The 17,688-nt window shown below is 42.6% G+C and overlaps 1 protein-coding gene across 1 annotated transcript in view; it reads left to right on the top strand.

Moving 5' to 3' along the window:
• Window positions 1-16,966, top strand: part of LOC120804987 (citron Rho-interacting kinase) — a 41,797-nt gene extending 24,831 nt beyond the window's left edge. The window contains exons 16-40 of the mRNA XM_040154771.1: window positions 900-1,093; window positions 1,646-1,781; window positions 1,869-1,973; window positions 3,065-3,205; window positions 3,523-3,642; window positions 4,320-4,545; window positions 4,705-4,866; window positions 5,153-5,176; window positions 6,379-6,549; window positions 7,182-7,362; window positions 8,539-8,627; window positions 8,750-8,854; window positions 9,195-9,364; window positions 9,786-9,830; window positions 11,202-11,282; window positions 11,553-11,688; window positions 12,008-12,147; window positions 12,273-12,365; window positions 12,830-12,938; window positions 14,111-14,239; window positions 14,549-14,629; window positions 14,746-14,824; window positions 14,915-15,088; window positions 15,378-15,666; window positions 16,869-16,966. Coding sequence (XP_040010705.1) covers window positions 900-1,093; window positions 1,646-1,781; window positions 1,869-1,973; window positions 3,065-3,205; window positions 3,523-3,642; window positions 4,320-4,545; window positions 4,705-4,866; window positions 5,153-5,176; window positions 6,379-6,549; window positions 7,182-7,362; window positions 8,539-8,627; window positions 8,750-8,854; window positions 9,195-9,364; window positions 9,786-9,830; window positions 11,202-11,282; window positions 11,553-11,688; window positions 12,008-12,147; window positions 12,273-12,365; window positions 12,830-12,938; window positions 14,111-14,239; window positions 14,549-14,629; window positions 14,746-14,824; window positions 14,915-15,088; window positions 15,378-15,666; window positions 16,869-16,892 — 3,204 coding nt within the window. The 3' untranslated portion in view covers window positions 16,893-16,966. The remainder of the gene's footprint in view (window positions 1-899; window positions 1,094-1,645; window positions 1,782-1,868; window positions 1,974-3,064; window positions 3,206-3,522; window positions 3,643-4,319; window positions 4,546-4,704; window positions 4,867-5,152; window positions 5,177-6,378; window positions 6,550-7,181; window positions 7,363-8,538; window positions 8,628-8,749; window positions 8,855-9,194; window positions 9,365-9,785; window positions 9,831-11,201; window positions 11,283-11,552; window positions 11,689-12,007; window positions 12,148-12,272; window positions 12,366-12,829; window positions 12,939-14,110; window positions 14,240-14,548; window positions 14,630-14,745; window positions 14,825-14,914; window positions 15,089-15,377; window positions 15,667-16,868) is intronic.
• The last annotated feature ends 722 nt before the right edge of the window (window positions 16,967-17,688 follow it).

Raw genomic sequence — 17,688 nt, 5'->3', positions numbered from 1 at the left:
AGTTACTTGTACTGTACACGCCTCCTTGTAATTCTACTCCAGTACATTTCATAGGGAAATTTCGTACCTTACTCCTCTGCATTTATTTGATAGCTTTAGTTGCTGGTTACTTTGCCGATTTTACATACAAAACATATGATCAATTTCAAAATACAATGTGTCTTTAAAGATTAACTGCCCAACAGTACATAAGAATATTACAGTTAGCTCCGTGCTACAACATTAAAATTCCATCTAGATGATAATGCACCACTAATAATAATAAAATAATATATATAATAATATACTGAGAGGGGCCATTTGTCTGTGAAGTGAGTACTTTTGACATACTTCAAGCACATTGCGACATTAATACTTCTGTACTTTTCTCTGCATTTGAATGCAGGACTTTTATTCATTATGGAGTATGTTTGAATTGTGTTATTGCTACTTTTACTGAGGCCAATGATCTGAATACTTCTACTGCCACACTGGTGCCCAAACCCCAGGCTGAGGGATGAATAGTAATTAGTCACTGCGCCTCCAACCCTCCTGAGGGGAAGACGCAGGCCACCAAAGGATTTCCTAAACCCACCAAAGGAAATATAAATCACTACCACAAGATCCTTATTTATAATCAGTAAAAATCTTGCACAGGTTAACTTCCCCCATTTTAAGATCAGTGTGGGGAGAAACATTATTTTCCTAATAAATGAGCCCATCATTTTTGAAAATGTGTCTTTTGACAACAGAAGTCTTCAATGTCAACAGACTAAAGCTGGTGAGCTACACTCTTCTCTGTCTCCTTTATAAAACTGCGCTTTTTGCTAAGAAGGGATGACTGCTTGTGGAGTTGTGTCCTTGGCCCAGCCTGGCTTTCAAACAGAGCTATTTCTCATCTAAATCCTGTTTTATACCAGAACCTTGAGACACTGAAGACCACATGCACCATGCTGGAGGAACAGGTTCTGGAGCTGGAGACCCTGAACGATGAGCTGCTGGAGAAGGAGAGACAGTGGGACGCCTGGAGGGCAACGCTGGAGGAAGAGAAGAACCAGGCTGAGAGGAGGACCAGGGAGATCCAGAGACTGCTTGACACGGAGAAACAGAACAGGTGACAACCACTCACGTATACATACCGTGAAGGAGTTTGCCTTGCACTTGCACGTCAATTTTGTGTTTAAGTTTTCTTGTTATTATAGGTATTCAAAGAGATATGAGTTGCTCTACCCATGTTGCTTCAATAGACCATGATATAATTTAACCACAAGACATGTTACATTTTGAGAAACGGTAGCTGCTCTAGTTTCTTTTTTCTTTGCTGGAAAAAACTTTCTTTTTGCTTTCAGTGTTTCTGTTGCTATTAGTGTTGGAGCTGGATCCTTCCGCCTACACTCACTGAATGCAACAGGTTTGGGCATATTCTCTAGGGTTTATCAAAAAGTATTCTGGGAAATATATGGAATTATTATCTGAGTTGGTGTAGGCAGGGCAGGGTGATGAAAATAGCGTACACAAAAAGTATATTAAAATCCAGAATATTTAAAACATGTATTTTCCTTTTATCCTCCACCCAAGTCTTTACCCTAAACTAACCCCTTAGGGGAACCGCAGACTAGCAACTGACCAGTTATTAGTGTGAACAATGGTTTTCTGTATGTTCTAGGCTTCGTGCAGAGCAGCGCAGCTCTGAGTCTCGCCAGGCTGTGGAACAGGCAGTTAAGGAGCACAAGGCTGAGATCCTGGCCCTGCAGCAGGCGCTAAAAGACCAGAAACTCAAAGCTGAGAGCCTTGCAGATACTGTAAGCATTTCCAAACTGCTGAATAAGTATTGTACTTTCTCTGGTTAGCAGGTGTTAGAGCAAATTCCTCCTGCACTCTGTTCTCAGTTGAATGATCTGGAGAAGAAGCATGCCATGCTGGAGATGAACGCCCGCAGTTTGCAGCAAAAGTTGGAGAGTGAGAGGGATCTGAAGCAGAGACTGCTGGATGAGGTATGCAAACGTTTGGACACCACAAGGGTAAATGACATATTTTGTTGATTTTTGAGCTAAAAAGAAGTAAATACAACTACTGCAGCAAACAGACATTAAAAATTAGCCTTTCTTTAAATGTTAATGCACTGTTACTTTTTATGTCATGAACTTAAAAAACAAAAGGATCAAACAGTAACTGGGGCATGTGTAAAATCTGGGCACCCTTCTGCTTGTAAAACACATAACTTAACTCGCTGTGCCTTAATTGACTCGGTAGGTCTTTAAAGGCAGATCCCAAACTGACTCTTCAAACTTTGTGGTAACACCCAACAACCATGGGCTCCTCTGAGAAAGTGACTGAGGATCTAGAATAAAGTTACCTGATGCCTATAAAGCAGGGGAAGTTATAAAAACATAAACTGCTTCCAGCGTGAAATTTCCACTGTCAAAATGCCAATGAGCGATGGCAGTTACGGAGAACTGTGGAAGATCTGGAAGACCTGGAAAAGGACGATTCTGCTTTGGGGTTATGTGGCAGCCAGTGGCACAGGAAGAACTGCAAAGATAGAGGGAAGAATGGATACCACTAAATATCAGCAAACTCTGGATGCAATGTCCTGCATTCAGTCCAGAAAGGGAAAGTCAAAAAAGGCTGGCTTCTACAAAAGGACAATGATGCAAAGCAGACCTCAGAATCCACCATGAACATCTTCAAGAAACACAAGCTGAAGCTTTTTGATCGGCCCTCACAGTCCCCTGACTTGAACATCGATGAAAATCTGTGGGCAGGTCTTAAACATTCTTTGTGTGCAGGACAGACCGAACATATCTGAGAACTTGAAGTATTTGTTTCTTTTGTTCTTTTGTTTAAATGTTTTTGTGCCTGTTACTACATGTCTTCATGTTATAATTCTATTATGTATGTCATCGCTGCAAATCCGCTGTCAGTATATTTGAGTCTGCTCTGTGTAAAGTCATAGCGGAAAAAAATGTCAAACCTTGCTGCAAGGTTTAGCTGCTGCCATCATTGGAAGCAATCAATTGTAAGAAGCGCAAGTGGCAAAGTCACAGGGTCCAGCGAGGATGTAACAACTGTTTTACCTCCACAGCAAGAGAAACTGCAGCAGCAAATGGATGCCCAGAAGACCCACATCTTCCGTCTAACCCAGGGGCTGCAGGACGCTCTGGACCAGACTGACCTGCTAAAAACTGAAAGGACTGACCTGGAATACCAGCTGGAGAATATCCAGGTGCTGCTACACACACATACACATATACCCAGTAATCTATATGCACAGAAAAAAAAACATACTTAGAGTAGATAAGCTGGTTGAGTTCCCAATCACCACAGGCACATGTATTCTTGCTGGACTGGGAGCTAATCCTTCTAGGGTTTGCAGTCTTGTTCTCCCCCAGTATTCTGTCACTTTGTTTTAAGAGTGACAGCTACTTACTTCCCCCCCCCCCCACACACACACACACACACACAGACTGTCTCTCTTTCACCCTCTCTGTGTGAAGTTAAGTACTTGAGGAGAAATTCATGGCAGTAGTGATGTTCACTTAGCTCCACCTGCAGGCTGTGTACTCCCATGAGAAGGTGAAAATGGAGGGGACCATCACCCAGCAGACCAAGCTCATAGACTTCCTCCAGGCCCAGGCCCATGGTGGCTCCAAGAAGAAAAAGGTCAGATGGGATTATAGATTTAATTGGATTGATTTTTAATTAGATACATTATTTTTCCAGTTTTTATCTGTAGAGTGAGATGGTTATTTTTGTCTTGCATAACGACTATCACCTTAAATCATACTAACAGTAAGCAAAGTGTTTCTAATCCAGTTTAGAAGTAAATTCAATATAGGGGAAGAAATCAAATTCCCAAAGTTAAAATCTATGGAGGAGGTGGGAAAAATGAAGAAGGTGGGAAAAAAGGGACAAATTTACCAAATTTTTAGAATGTGTTTCATAAATACATATGTAGGAAAGGGTTTTGAATTAAAATGACAAGTTTGACGATTACTTTTTTCACAAAGGTGAAATTCAGGGCAGCCACCGATGACTCACATTATACATAAAGTGTCACTACAACTTCCAGCAGCTTTTTTGCACATTCAAAAAGACTTGTAGATCATCAACACACAGAAACTGATGTACAATCAGAATACTGTAGCATAGTAATGTTTTAAAATAAAATTTAAATGAGTGAGCAAGATATTGTGTCCTACAGCTCAGTGGTCTCAGTGTATAAAACTACTTCTTGCCAAAAAAATTTGGATTGAATCTAACTTTTCATTTCTGGTCTCACGTTAAATGTTTTTCTCAATTTTTTTTTTTTTTTGGGGGTTTGCTTGTGTGTCTCTCAGGGTCTATTTGGACGTCGTCGGGAGGACCTGTTGGCTGCCATGGCTGCTCAGGCCCAGGTTCAAGGGCAGGGTCAAGGCCAGGTTTCCCCTGTGCCCCCCATCCAGCCGGTTCCTCTGCAGTACAGCGACATGAAGGCGGCTCTGGACAAAGAACGCGCACGCTGCTCTGAGCTGGAAGACGCTCTGCAGAAAATGAGAGCAGAGCTGCGATCTCTGAGAGAGGAAGGTCAGACTGCTCCTCTATAGCAGTTTACACACTCTCTTTAAACATGTTTGCGATTCTGCACACCATTCGTTTTAGCAATAGTATACTACTAACGTTATCTTTTTGGAACAAAAGAAAACTGTTTACTCAGAGTGATAAAAAAAATGTATCAAACCCCAGCGCTCCAGTATAAAGATCATGGTAACCCTACAAACCCGGCCACAGCACGGCAGCAGATGGTTATGTCTGCCATGGTGAAGTCTCCTGAGCACCAGCAGGGCCCGACCAGCCTGGCACCCTCCAACTCTGGACGCAGGAAGGAGACTGCACCTACACCCGAGGGTGAGTGAAGGGATGATGTATACTGAAGTGCAACTTTTTCTCTCTAACAGAAACATACATGCCGGCTTATAGCTTCATACTTTACACATACTGGCCCTTACCCGCACACACACACACACACACACACACACACACACACACACACACACACACAAACACTCACACACACACACACACACACACACACACACACACACACACACACCTAAAGACACGCATCTAATCTCACTCGTGAAAGATCATTTATGGAGCTCTTTCTATCCTTTTTCTTTCACACACCTTTCAGAGAGAAGGAGGGTCACTTTTGAAAGTAAGTTGTCCCGACTCATGGTTTCTGAATTTCGGTCTCTTATCTCTCTTCTCCTTTTGCCTCATCCACATCCTTGAAAGGCCAGATTTTAAAAGCTCTGCACTTTTAGAAAATGTTAGATCCTACCAGGCTGGTCAGTGAGGCTGTAAATTTCCTCCTTTTCAGTGCAAAGCTTTAGAAATCTGAAGCATTTTTATCTCGGTTGCTGGAGCTTAGCCAATCTGTTTTGCAGACCTCTCTGCTCTGCTCTTTAACTCACTACAATTCCACTTGAACATCACATCATACACTAACAGAGATGTACCGTATGATGAAGTCTGTCATTCATAAAAAGCTGTTTGAACCCACACTCTGAAGAAACTAGAGGTATTATTCAGTCATTGTATTTCTTCTTACAAAAGAGTCAGAGTTACAACAAAAGAGTGGATGATCCTTATCTTAATCTTATTTCCTTGTAACCTGATATTGCTGATTGTGATGAAATGTGGTGATTGTTACGGCAACAGAAATAAGAAGTAAAAATGAAAGGAAAACAGAAGTAGAAAAAAAATAAGATCATAAAATAAAAAATGTAATATAGACAATTTATGTAAAAAATTATAAGAGTAACACAATATAATTACTGTACTCATAGAATGCATGTTTCTAACATCAACACACTCAGTAAAGTAATAAGTGTATATTATGGTAAAGCAAAAACTGCAGAAAATCCATAAATTATCATTACCTATCTGAGTTGTTTGGTGTAATGTGGTTTTCTAAATCTAAACTATGTTAAGATAATTTTCTGTAAGTGAACATTTGTGTTTATGTGTTAGGACTTGTACATATAGTCCAACCTCAGGAGTTCAACTGTTGTACAGAAAATGTTGTGGTGTGTAGACTTGCAAACAAAGAAAAATGGACACACAACAGAAAACTTGATATCGACTGGATAATGCCTTTAAAATGCAGCAGTGAGTGGGCACAAGCAAAGGAATTGATCAAATCAATATTCTTTTTCAAGCATTTAAGAGTTTACTTGCTCACTCATTATGCTAAACATCTTCCAGTACATTTGAAAACCGTCTTTTTTTTTTTTAACTGATTTCATAGCTAGTTTGGCATGGTGCACTGAGGTTTATGGAGTGACTGATGTACCTGACACACAGTACGACAAACTGGAGCTGCCTGCCCTCATTGTGTCCCCTGACTGTATTCAGAGTATAGCCGTCGTTTGAAGGACAGTCAGAGAGACAGAGAGAGGGAGAGAGAGAGAGTGGTGCACCACAACACCCCTCACCGCTTCACAGTGGGACTCAACATGAGAGCGGCCAAGTGTACTGTGTGCCTGGATACTGTGCACTTCGGTCGCCAAGCCGCTACCTGTCTCGGTGAGTTACATGTGTGTTCACAAGGACAGCCCTGACCTCAGTGATCCACTTTATCTTCATGTAAACTGAAAAAAAAGTAGTCTATATTTGACTGAGCAAGAATGAAATCAGAAGTGAAATTTTGGCCGACCTTTTATTTGTTTTTGTCATGTTTTTTTCTGTTTTATAGTGGATGCTGTAATATGGATGATAAGCAGGAGTATTATTAGAATGTGTATGGCCATTGTGATGGTTGCTGCTGTTGCCTCTCACTCACTGCTATTGTTCTGCCTAAGCTTTTTTTAATGCCACGTTTCTATGTCTGAGACCAGTATTTGAATTTTTCATTTTTCCAAACTTTGAAAAACAAAACAAACATGTAAAAAAAAAAAAAATCTCTCCTTTTTTGTAATGATGGTTTTGAGATAATTTGTGGATCCCTTTGGTCACTCCACATACCAGAGTATCTGGACTGAAGTGTAAATGCTCCTTAGAATAATAACTTTAACATTCATTTGAAATTTTATATTTTTGTAGTCTTTGCTAAGATGCCCCCATTCCACTCGTACTACTGGATGACACAAATGCGTGTGGAGAGGAGCCCAAACCTTGTCTGGCATCGTAGTCTCTTTAACGACGATTTTTCTCCTCAGAGTGTCACGCTTTGTGCCACCCAAAATGCTCCCCCTGCCTTCCAGCCACATGTGGCATGTCCAGCGACTGCTCACTGCATCTGTCCGAGGGCCTGGGTCGGGACAAAGGCAGCTCTCCAGGCCAGCAGCTCAAAGAAGCTAGCGGACACATGCACCTGGAGGGCTGGATGAAACAGCCCAGGTTAGCCATGGACACAGTGATGTGATTGTTTAAGATTTTCTCTAGCTGCTCATTACTTTGGATGTGGGGGTTCATAAATCCTTCAAAACCCCTTAACAGACACCCCCATTGTTGTGCCCAAGCCAAACAATAAAGTACCCAAAATAAAAAGGTTACTGTTCTACAACTCTCTTGATGACAGTCATAACCATGGTCTCTTCTGAAAAGTAACACTTCACATTTTACGGCCAAAAAGTCAGAATGAGGATAAGAGATACTGAACCAAGGCTACAGAGGCACAAACATGGTAGAAATGGACGCTTTTTTGTTTTTTGCCTCCCCTATTGTTTTTGGCATAAAGAAGGGAATATATGGTGTGTAGTGGGACCTTTTGTGTGGAAAACACTTTGGAGCCACAAGTCTGAACCAATTCTGTGTCAGCAGCTGTTGCAGTGATATGGGGATCCTAAAATGCTTTGCACAGACAGAATCAGGAGACTTAGAGCTTTCAAACAATTGTATAATTTGTCAAGGTTGTGTGAGGACTGAGTCCTGTACAGACCAAACCACACCTTAAGTAGCGCTACCGAGGCCAAAGCATCCCACGGGTGGGACAGTGTATCTTAAAAGTTTAAGATGTCAAGAAAGTCAGCGGATGGGCAACAAGAATTTGGTCTATGCAATTGTGCGTAGGTGCATGGACGCTATAGTAGCCCATGATGGTATGTCTTGATTTACACATATGGCCAAAATAAAAGAAAGATCTTAATAAAGGAGCAGATAAACTTAACAAACACAGATGCTTCCCTACAGAGCACAAGGATTCACCGAATCGTTTAATGAGCATTAAAAAAATTTGGATCACATGCTCCAAAAACTTTAAAATCTACGACAAGAAGCACTGAAGCTGTTCTGGGGGCTTGTGGTGCCCAACAGTGTATATATCCTTTGTATATCCATCGCGTCCTTCACACCTATTAGCATATTTGTCTCAAGCGATAAAGTTTCTGTGGTCCTTTGAGACTGATCAGGCAGCTGTTACTGAACGCAAGCCCTCTCAGGCACTCTCTGTTAAAAATCCACCCATCTGGTACTTAAACCAGACTAAACAAAGGCGTTTGAAGAGCTTCCTGCAAAAACTGTTCTAGCTTCATCATATGTGCTTTGTAATGATGCAGTTTCCTTATGTGTTTGCAGGAATGGGAAGCGAGGCCAAGGCTGGGAGAGGAAATATGTGGTCCTGGATGGGACTAAAGTGTCCATCTACGAGATAGAGCCCAGGGAAGGTTGTTTGTCTTTTTTTTTAACTGTCTGGATATTTGATTTAACAGCAGATCTCATAGACTTACTAGAGTTGCCAAATACTGCCAACAGTTACAGATCTGTCTGTTCTGTGTGTGTTACTCAGACTCAGTGAAGCCACTGGAGGAGTTTGACCTGTGTCTGTCTGATGGAGAGGTGGTGGTTCATGGAGCTGTAGGAGCATCTGAGCTACCAAACACCGCCAAGTCAGGTAGACACAAATGTCTCCAAATGGCCTTCAGTGTAAAGATAAAAAAAACCTTCTTTAACCTATTCCCTCCCCTCGATCTGTCACTTCCCCTCAGAATCCCATCATATTTACTTGATACGAGACTATTCTCATGTTTTCTGGTCCTCTGAACGAGTGTCTCAGAGGAGTTATGGTTCTCAAAGCTGGATCTAAAAACCCTAACCCTCAAGGGTCATTTAGAAGGTTCCAGAGGGCCCCTGCAAATTGAAGCATGTTCTGATTTTTCTATAATTAATTAGAAACCCTAAAAATAAGAGAAGTATTCTGAAGTCATACCTTAGCTCTGTTCCATGTGTGCCAGATGTTCCTTACGTCCTGAAGCTGGAGTCCTGTTGTCACGCCCCCTGCTGGCCTGGACAGTCTATTTACTTCATGGCTCCCAGTTTCCCAGACAAGCAGCGCTGGGTGGCTGTCATGGAGTCTGTGGTGGCTGGGGGGCGAGCCTCACGGGAAAAGGCCGAAGCTGACGCAGTGAGTATCTCTGGAGCAGGCAAGGGGGCGACGGGGGCGACTGCCTCTCTGCGTCCTCAACGTCTGATGACTCAAATGAACCGCTATGACCACAGTCACAGATAACTGTCTTGTCTGTGGCTGCAGTTGTAAACTCACTGTTTAAATGCATGGGGGCTACTCATGAGGAGAAGATTTACCCTCTGTAGTAATTTTAAGATATGTTTTAGGTTTAGAGATTAATGGATAACCCCCCGTTTCACTTCTATGTGTCGTTAACTGTCCCCTTCTTCTCTCCTCTTCTCTTTCTCTCCTCTCTCTTTGTCTTTCTCACTCCTGTTTGTTGCCTTTTCATCATGCCACATTGTATGTCCGGAATATGGGCATGTTTTGTTGATTTGCTTTGTTCTGCCCACTCCACTGGGTTTCATTGCACACATAGGCTGCTGTGTCCAAAAGACAAATGGTTCTGTCTCCTCTGGTCCAGGTAAAGAGTTACCAAGATATAGACACAAGACCTACACACACACACACACACACACACACACACACACACACACACACCTGCATATCTTCCATGAGGCACGCAGTAGTGCATGTGTCTGTCATTGTGTTGGTTGGTCAACCCCCCACCCTCCCCCCTGCTCTCATCTCACCTGCTGTGGCCACACCTCACTGTCACTATCCTCATGTCCTGTACAACTCTGTGTTGATGTAATAGTTCGATTGTGGTTGAAATATTCTTCCCTTTCTTTGGTGTCCTGTTTTGTAACCACACTACACAGATTCTCACCAAGATGTTTGATCATCTTCGGGTTGATCCTCCTCAGCTGTCCTGTCCAGAGGACCAGGGATCAGACAGCAGGTTTTTTTTACCTGCTGGTGAACTCGTCTGTGTTTTTACCCTGCCCCTCACACTCTTTAGTGATTGGGACTCAAGTCACGTGCCTCTGACTCATCTGTGAGACACAAGTCACAACCTGGACCACAAAAACTTGACTTAAATTCATAGTTTGGAAGATCTAGAGTTGACTATGGAATGTATGAAAATGACTCAAATTGTCTTTGAACTGCCTGCTGGTCAACAGGTAAATTCAGGTTAGCCAATCAAAAGTGAGGTACCTCATGCTATTAAAGTTTATTCTTCATGGAATGCATATTGACAAAACAACTCTCTATAGATTGTGTCCATTCTATGTTAATCTAATTTATTCTATGATTTATCTGATAAAAGCTATAACACTAAATGTTACATTACTCCTTCAGCTTAAAAGAGGTCAGTTTGAAGTTTAGGTGTGGCTCTTGAACTGCTACTGCTCATTTTGATAACTTACTCTAATATTTGTAAAGGGAATATATAGATTTTGATGGCAATTTTAGATTTAAATATGAATCCTTTGATGGTCTCAGACGTTTGGTGGAGCACATTTTGAGTTGTGATGAGAATTATGCCATTTAAAAAAAGGTCTGGTGATTATGTAATATTTTTGAAAAAGTTTCATGTTTTTATTATACATAAAATGTTTTTCCATTAAGTTTTACACGTGTATTTAAAATCTTTAATGAAGGAAAATTGTTGAAAGTGTACTTTTACTGTAAACGTACATCTCAACCGTTTGGTGGAGGCCCAGGATTAAAAAGTGTGTGGGTTAACGATGCAGTGACTTGACCTGTGAGAAGCCGTGCTTGAAACACGAACTTGAAACTGGAGACTGACTTGTGACTTGGTCGTGCCTCTGATACTGTGAACCTGCACACAGCCCCCTGGCCCCCTCTGTCCTGCTCTTCTGCTGCCTCCCACCGAGGTCATGTCGAGGTCATGATCCAGCTGACCCCTCACCTCTCTCTGCTCTCACAGAAGCTGCTAGGAAACTCTCTACTAAAGCTGGAGGGAGATGATAGGCTGGATATTAACTGCACGCTCCCTCTCACAGATCAGGTATTGGTGTGGAACATACTATATACTATATTATATATATACTATATTTTCATTTTTAGACATTTTGAAGTTGGATTATTTAGAAAAAACTTTTTTCGACAGTAGCAGTTATGATCAAAAGTAGAGCATTCTTAATTAATGATGGGACATGGAGCACGGAGCAGATGCTCGGGGCTCACTGCCAAGGTTTGCCACATGATGCTCCTGTTTGAAATTTCACCAGAAAAACTATGGTTATGTTTATGATTGTGTTTTGTTGCTGTGCTGCAGATCGTTCTGGTGGGATCTGAAGAGGGTCTGTATGCCCTGAATGTTATCAAGAACTCCCTGACTCACATCCCTGGTCTAGGGTCAGTCTTTCAGATCCACATCATCAAAGAGCAGGAGAAACTGCTGATGATTGTTGGTGAGATGTCCAGCTCTGTCATTTTCAACAGATGATAAGTGCTTACTGAGCAGCAGGACTCGAGTCTCGACTTTTAGTTCAGTCAGCTCAGGAAGCGAGCGCTTCCATAAGAAGCTGCCTAACCAGCATAATTGAGGTGCTACAATTATTATTCATCGTTCAGATCTTTGAAAGGCCGTTCTACCATTCTAATAATACTAGTGAAACTTGTAGTTATGACACATTTTGTTACACAGGACAGCATGATGACTTAGAGATGCACTGTCTCCTCGTCCTGGAACGTCAGCTACCGTGTAACGTCTGTCTGTGTGTGCTGCAGGGGACGAGAGAGCGCTGTGTCTGGTGGAGATAAAGAGAGTAAAGCAGTCTCTGGCCCAGTCCCACATGCCCAGCCAGTCTGAACTGGCTCCCTACATCTTTGAGACTGTGAAGGGCTGCCATCTGTTTGCTGCTGGGAGAGTAGGTCTTCTTCTCCTCTGTGAAACTTGAGATAAAGCAGATCGTCTGCTTCATGTCTTTGAAGTGCCTAGTTACTTGCTGGTGGAAAAACCGACTTTAGAAAGGGACGTGCGCTTTCTTTACAGATAGACAACGGTCCTTGTATATGCGCTGCAATGCCTAACAAGATAACCATTCTGCGCTACAATGACAACCTCAACAAATACTGTATTCGTAAGGTGGGTATGACCTGGTACTTCCCATATACAATTGTAATCATTAATTACAACAGTTATGTTACATCATAATATGGAGTGGATGGCATGAAACGCCTGAAAGAGCAGCATTACATGATAAAAAGAGACAAGTTATCAAGACAGAAAATAGGGGAATGCAAAGAAAAATATATGTCTCTCGATATCTGAGTTGTGCGAATTAGAGGCCATATTAAAATGTACAGTTAGTGGCAATAAAAGCTGAATTTTATCACCTGAATTATCAACTGAAAATGTGTTTCCTTCCTAATTAAAAAGTGGCAGCAATACACGGCTATATTCTAATGTTTTTCCAAATACAAAAGAGAATAACAAATTTGAAAGGTGGAAGCCTTTTGCCGTCACAAATGCTTCTTGTAGCAAATGTACCATACTTGTATGGAACTAAGAACTATCTTTTACTCACCTCCTAATCCTTAATCTCCCAGGAAATCGAAACTCTGGAGCCTTGCAGCTGCATCCATCTGACCAGCTACAGCATCATAATTGGCACCAACAAGTTCTACGAGATTGAAATGAAGCAGTTTGTGCTTGAGGGTAAGGACACAAGCAGAGAATTGTTTGCTTTGATTTAAAAACATGACACATAAAAAATCTTTACAATAGTTTTTGGTTTTTCTTCCGCTCTATTCAAAGGAAAATATAGCAACTGACTACATTTATTTGACAGCTGTAGTAGTATATACCGTGGCTTCAGAAAGTATTCAGACCCCCCCCTCACTTTTTGCACACTTTGTGCTATAGATTTAATTGTCACTGAAGCCACTGTAGTGGTAGTAGTATAGACTAGTTATTTTGCAGATTAAGACTCTGAAATTCTGTAGTAATACAAGCTGCTAGCCACAGCTCAGGACGGGCAGCTGGGGTGACTTAGGGAAGCAGCTGAAGTTTCCAGAAGACGTTGCAAGGACGACAATCAGGCCAGATTTGGTCCTAACATCTGACTGTTTCCAGCAAGTGGTTATATTGGAGCTCAATGTCCCCCAGGAGGACAGGATAGAGGAGGCCCATGAGCGTAAGAATGCCGAATATCTCTAACTGGTAGTGAAATGTAGAAGGTATGGGTGGAAGGCCCGCTGCCAGCCCATTGAGGTGGACTGCAGGTGCTCTACAGGGCAGTCTCTACATCGGACCCGGAGGGTTGCGGGGAGAAAGAGCCACAAAGAACATAATTGAAGCTGTAGAAAAAGCGTTGAGGTGGCTGTGGATCAAGAGGGGTGATCCATGGATCCATGGTGTTAGCACGCTACGTGGACGCAAGCTGGGGACTGATCACTCCCGGCTGGGTCGGCCGGATGAGAGTGTCTGATGATCCACGACCGTGGGTTCGACACCGATTTAAAAAAACAAAACAAAAAAAACCCCAAAAAAAACAAACCATCTGCTGTTACAGAAACAGTCAAATAACTACGCAGCAGTATATAGAAAAGGAAGCTCCACTGACAGGAACCCTTCCACCTGAATAATGGGTACTCACTTGCAGGCAATTATTTTCCCTTAACTGGACCCAGGTTGGTACCCAGGATCATACAGCACATCCAGACAATCACAAGCTATTATTTTAGGGTTGTCTGACACTATAGGTCCTATTTAACCCCAGGCATCAGAGGCCTGTCTTATGAGGCAGGAAGATGTTGGCTGGATCACTGTGCACAGTGAAACAGTCATAGTGTTTAAACCAGGTCCTCTGCTTTCTTTTTTCACTGCAGAGTTCTTGGATAAGAACGACATGTCACTGGCCTCAGCAGTGTTTGCAGCCTCGTCCCACAGTTTCCCCATCGCCATCATGCAGGTGGCCAGCAGCATGCAGAAGGAGGAATACCTGCTGTGTTTTCACGGTGGGTTTGAATGAAAAACTGCTCTGCACACTCACCTGTGTTTCCTGTTTACAGTAGAGACAGCAAAGTGCTCTTAGTGTGGTGGTAGTAGTTTCTGATTTTTACTGGGTATTCAAGTCATAAAGTTGTACTTTGTAAAGGTGTCTGACTCTTATCCGTAGATGTGATTGTACTCTCTTGTGTTACTTGTGAATTGACACTGTCAGTGATACTGTTGCCCACACACAAGGCGCATCCTGTCCTGTCTTGAGGATAGACATGATAAGAGGCAGACAGAGGAGTGTATAGTAATCTTCATTTGTGTGACAGAGTTTGGAGTGTTTGTGGACACGTACGGACGAAGAAGCCGCACTGAGGAAATTAAGTGGAGCCGTCTGCCTTTGTCCTTTGGTATGTGAGCTGTGAAACCCCTACAGCTTTTCGCTGCATTGATACGGCCATCAGACATACAGCATCACATTCTGACATCTGTATAATTCCATAACTCAATTTTTTTCTGGTGGCAGCCTACAGGGAGCCTTACCTGTTTGTCACCTACTTCAACTCCCTGGACGTCATCGAGGTTCAGGGACACACTGCTCTGGGGTGAGACAGACCAGCTAAGTTGTACCAGACTTCAAACACTTTGATTTTGGCTGTTAGCTGCATTTCCCACATCACTGTCCTTGCTTCTAGTCCTACAGTGCTGGCCCACCTAGACATCCCAAACCCTCGCTACCTGGGCCCTGCCATCTCCTCTGGGGCCATTTACCTGGCCTCTTCCTACCAGAACAAACTGCGGGTCATCTGCTGTAAGGGAAGTCTGATCAGAGAGTCTGGAGAGCTGCAGAGGACCGGCTCCAGCCGAGGGTCAGCTCCCTCTGTCATGTTTGATCTCTGTACTTTAGTTTTAGCGAACAAACAAAACAAACCAAAAAAAAACTGTGTAGGAGAGACAAAAAGCACTCGAACACCTACAAAACACAAAACCAATTCACTTCAAAACACATTTCATGTTGACTGTGTTCAGTTTCACAGGGGTTTTCATTGACTAGGCCAACAGTGCCATCTGCTGTAAAAATACAAAATCTTCTGGGTTTACCTGATAAAACTGTCAGGCATCGTAGTGACATGCTGCTCTCTGCCGTGTTTTCTATAGCAGTCCAAGTAAGCGTGGCCCACCCACCTACACAGAGCACATCTCCAAGCGTTTGTCCTCGGGCCCCGGCAGCCACGAAGGCTTGCATCGGGAGCCCAGCACCCCGCATCGTTACCGGGAGGGTCGCACCGAGTTCAGACGGGACAAGTCTCCTGCCCGACCGCTGGATAGGGAGAAGTCGCCCGGCAGGGTGCTGGACAGTCGCAGGGAGAGGTCCCCTGGGAGGTTCGGGGACAGCACCCGACTCCATGCGGGGTCTGTCCGAACACAGCTCGCCCCTGTTAACAAGGTACTGTAGGGGCGTCCCGGTTGCCGGGTGGTTACGACATATACCATACAACCCCGTTCAGTTCTACCCAGGGTCATACCCCTCTTTCTTCCCTTGCTTCCTGTCTGTCTCGAATATCAACTGTCCAATGAAGCACAGAAACAATTAAATAAACAAACAAGAAACCAAGGTCCTGTAGCACACATATACACAACACAGGACGGTTCCATCACTGAACATCTGATATGCACTTGTATTCGTAGTTTAGACCACTGGTTCCCAGCCTTTTGGGCTAAAAGGTTGGGAACCAACCCCCGGCTCAGGAACACTTCCTCTGGGGAAAGTAGGAACGGCCGCAAAGCGAGAAATGAGGAAATAAAAGAAAAAAGGTTTGCAAGCCGCATAAAACAGCAATAAAATATAATGAATGAAAAATGTGTTAAATAATAATACACAACAAATACAATATTCAATATTATAATAGTCCTAACATGAAATATTGAGATATATGCAGAAAAGAACACATGAGAATATGAGAATATGTTGAAAACAACAAAAACAAACATTACCTCTGGTAGCATATTTAATGAGCACTCTGCATCTTGGATTTGATTATAATCCGTGGTCCTGTTCTTAAACCGTTAATACAGAGCTGTTCCTTTTCTAGCTGCTAGTTCTGCTCTGTAGAGTGTGGCGGCGCTCAGAAATGATGCATCATTCTCACTACAACTCTTCGGGCTCTCATTCTTTGTCCATCGTATTGTCGGATTGTCGGATGGCAAGTAAACTTCCGGGACCTTTGTCAATACTTAGCCCTGAAATTGTTGTTAAATGTGAACATGGCACGCAACCGATTAGAAACACATCAGTGAGCTACACCGTTGCAAGAGTTACATGTTCCCTCATTACCATCAAACCACATACTCCTTCCAGCTGCTGGAACTACTCAGTATAACAAATGTGTATTTATCCGCCCCTGAAAATAGTCCAGAACAAATGCACTATTTCCTCCTGTTTGAATAAAAGCTACAGTGACCAGCAACCTCCATTTATATTTTGATTCAGTCTCTTGTTATTTAAGATATTCACACACCTGCTGAGGTTTATCAGGTGCTTCTGTATTTTTAATGACGTGTACATTGAGGGCATAATTTGAAAGTAGCACTTGTAGAAATGGTAAAAGTCCGAGGATGATCATTTTTGACCCTTGTCGTGTCTTGCAGGTGTGGGACCAGTCATCGGTGTGAACCTAGTTCCACACTGCTCCTGACTGGAGGTCTGAAGAGAAGCCATGGGAAACCCTTGATCCAAGTGCAAGCACACACACACACACACACGCACATATCACTCAGGCTGACTGTCGGCCTCATTGCCTGTACATAGTGCAGTCTCAGTTCCTCGTTCAACAACACATAAACCTGCACTGGGAGACGTCTCCTGCGACAATCCTCTGTTTTCTGGCACGTGCTTTTACGGGAGAAACCCCACAGTAGATTTGGCGTCAGGGAACCTCCACGGATCTACAGATAGAGAGTCTACTTTATAATACATGCTCAAAGTTGTAAATATTGCTGTCTGAGTTTTTATAGATAAAGGGTATTGTCGGCTGGTAAAGCCATGTCTATTTTTTTTAAAAATGAGTTTCTAAAGATGTTGCAGGGAGATTAATGATGTCGTTGGTTAAGAAATATTACAAGATTTCATTACAATCTGAAATATCACATCAGGTTTTTTCTCTGTTCAGAGAATCAAACTGACATTTAATTACTCACCAAGATCATGAAGAGAAACTCTGAGGAAGCAACACTTTGCACATGAGATTGGATTTGAACAGGAGTTAAAAACCCGTTCTTGTTACATGACCAGTCTTCTTTCTTTGGATCAAATGTATGGTCCTCTTGACTAAATAGCCTTTGATATATAATTGCATTTGATTGCTTTATTGACAGTAGTCGTCGGGCCATACTTTGTAAAACAACTATTAAGCAATGTTTTGCTCCAGGTGTTCCTTGTGTTGTTTTTAGCAAACCCACGGTGAAGAAA

The sequence above is a fragment of the Xiphias gladius genome, chromosome 19, assembly GCF_016859285.1.
Source record: "Xiphias gladius isolate SHS-SW01 ecotype Sanya breed wild chromosome 19, ASM1685928v1, whole genome shotgun sequence".
NCBI classification, from domain to species: Eukaryota; Metazoa; Chordata; class Actinopteri; order Istiophoriformes; family Xiphiidae; genus Xiphias; species Xiphias gladius.
The sequence above is the reverse complement of the archived record's forward strand: the minus strand, read 5'-3'. Positions and strand labels throughout refer to the sequence as shown.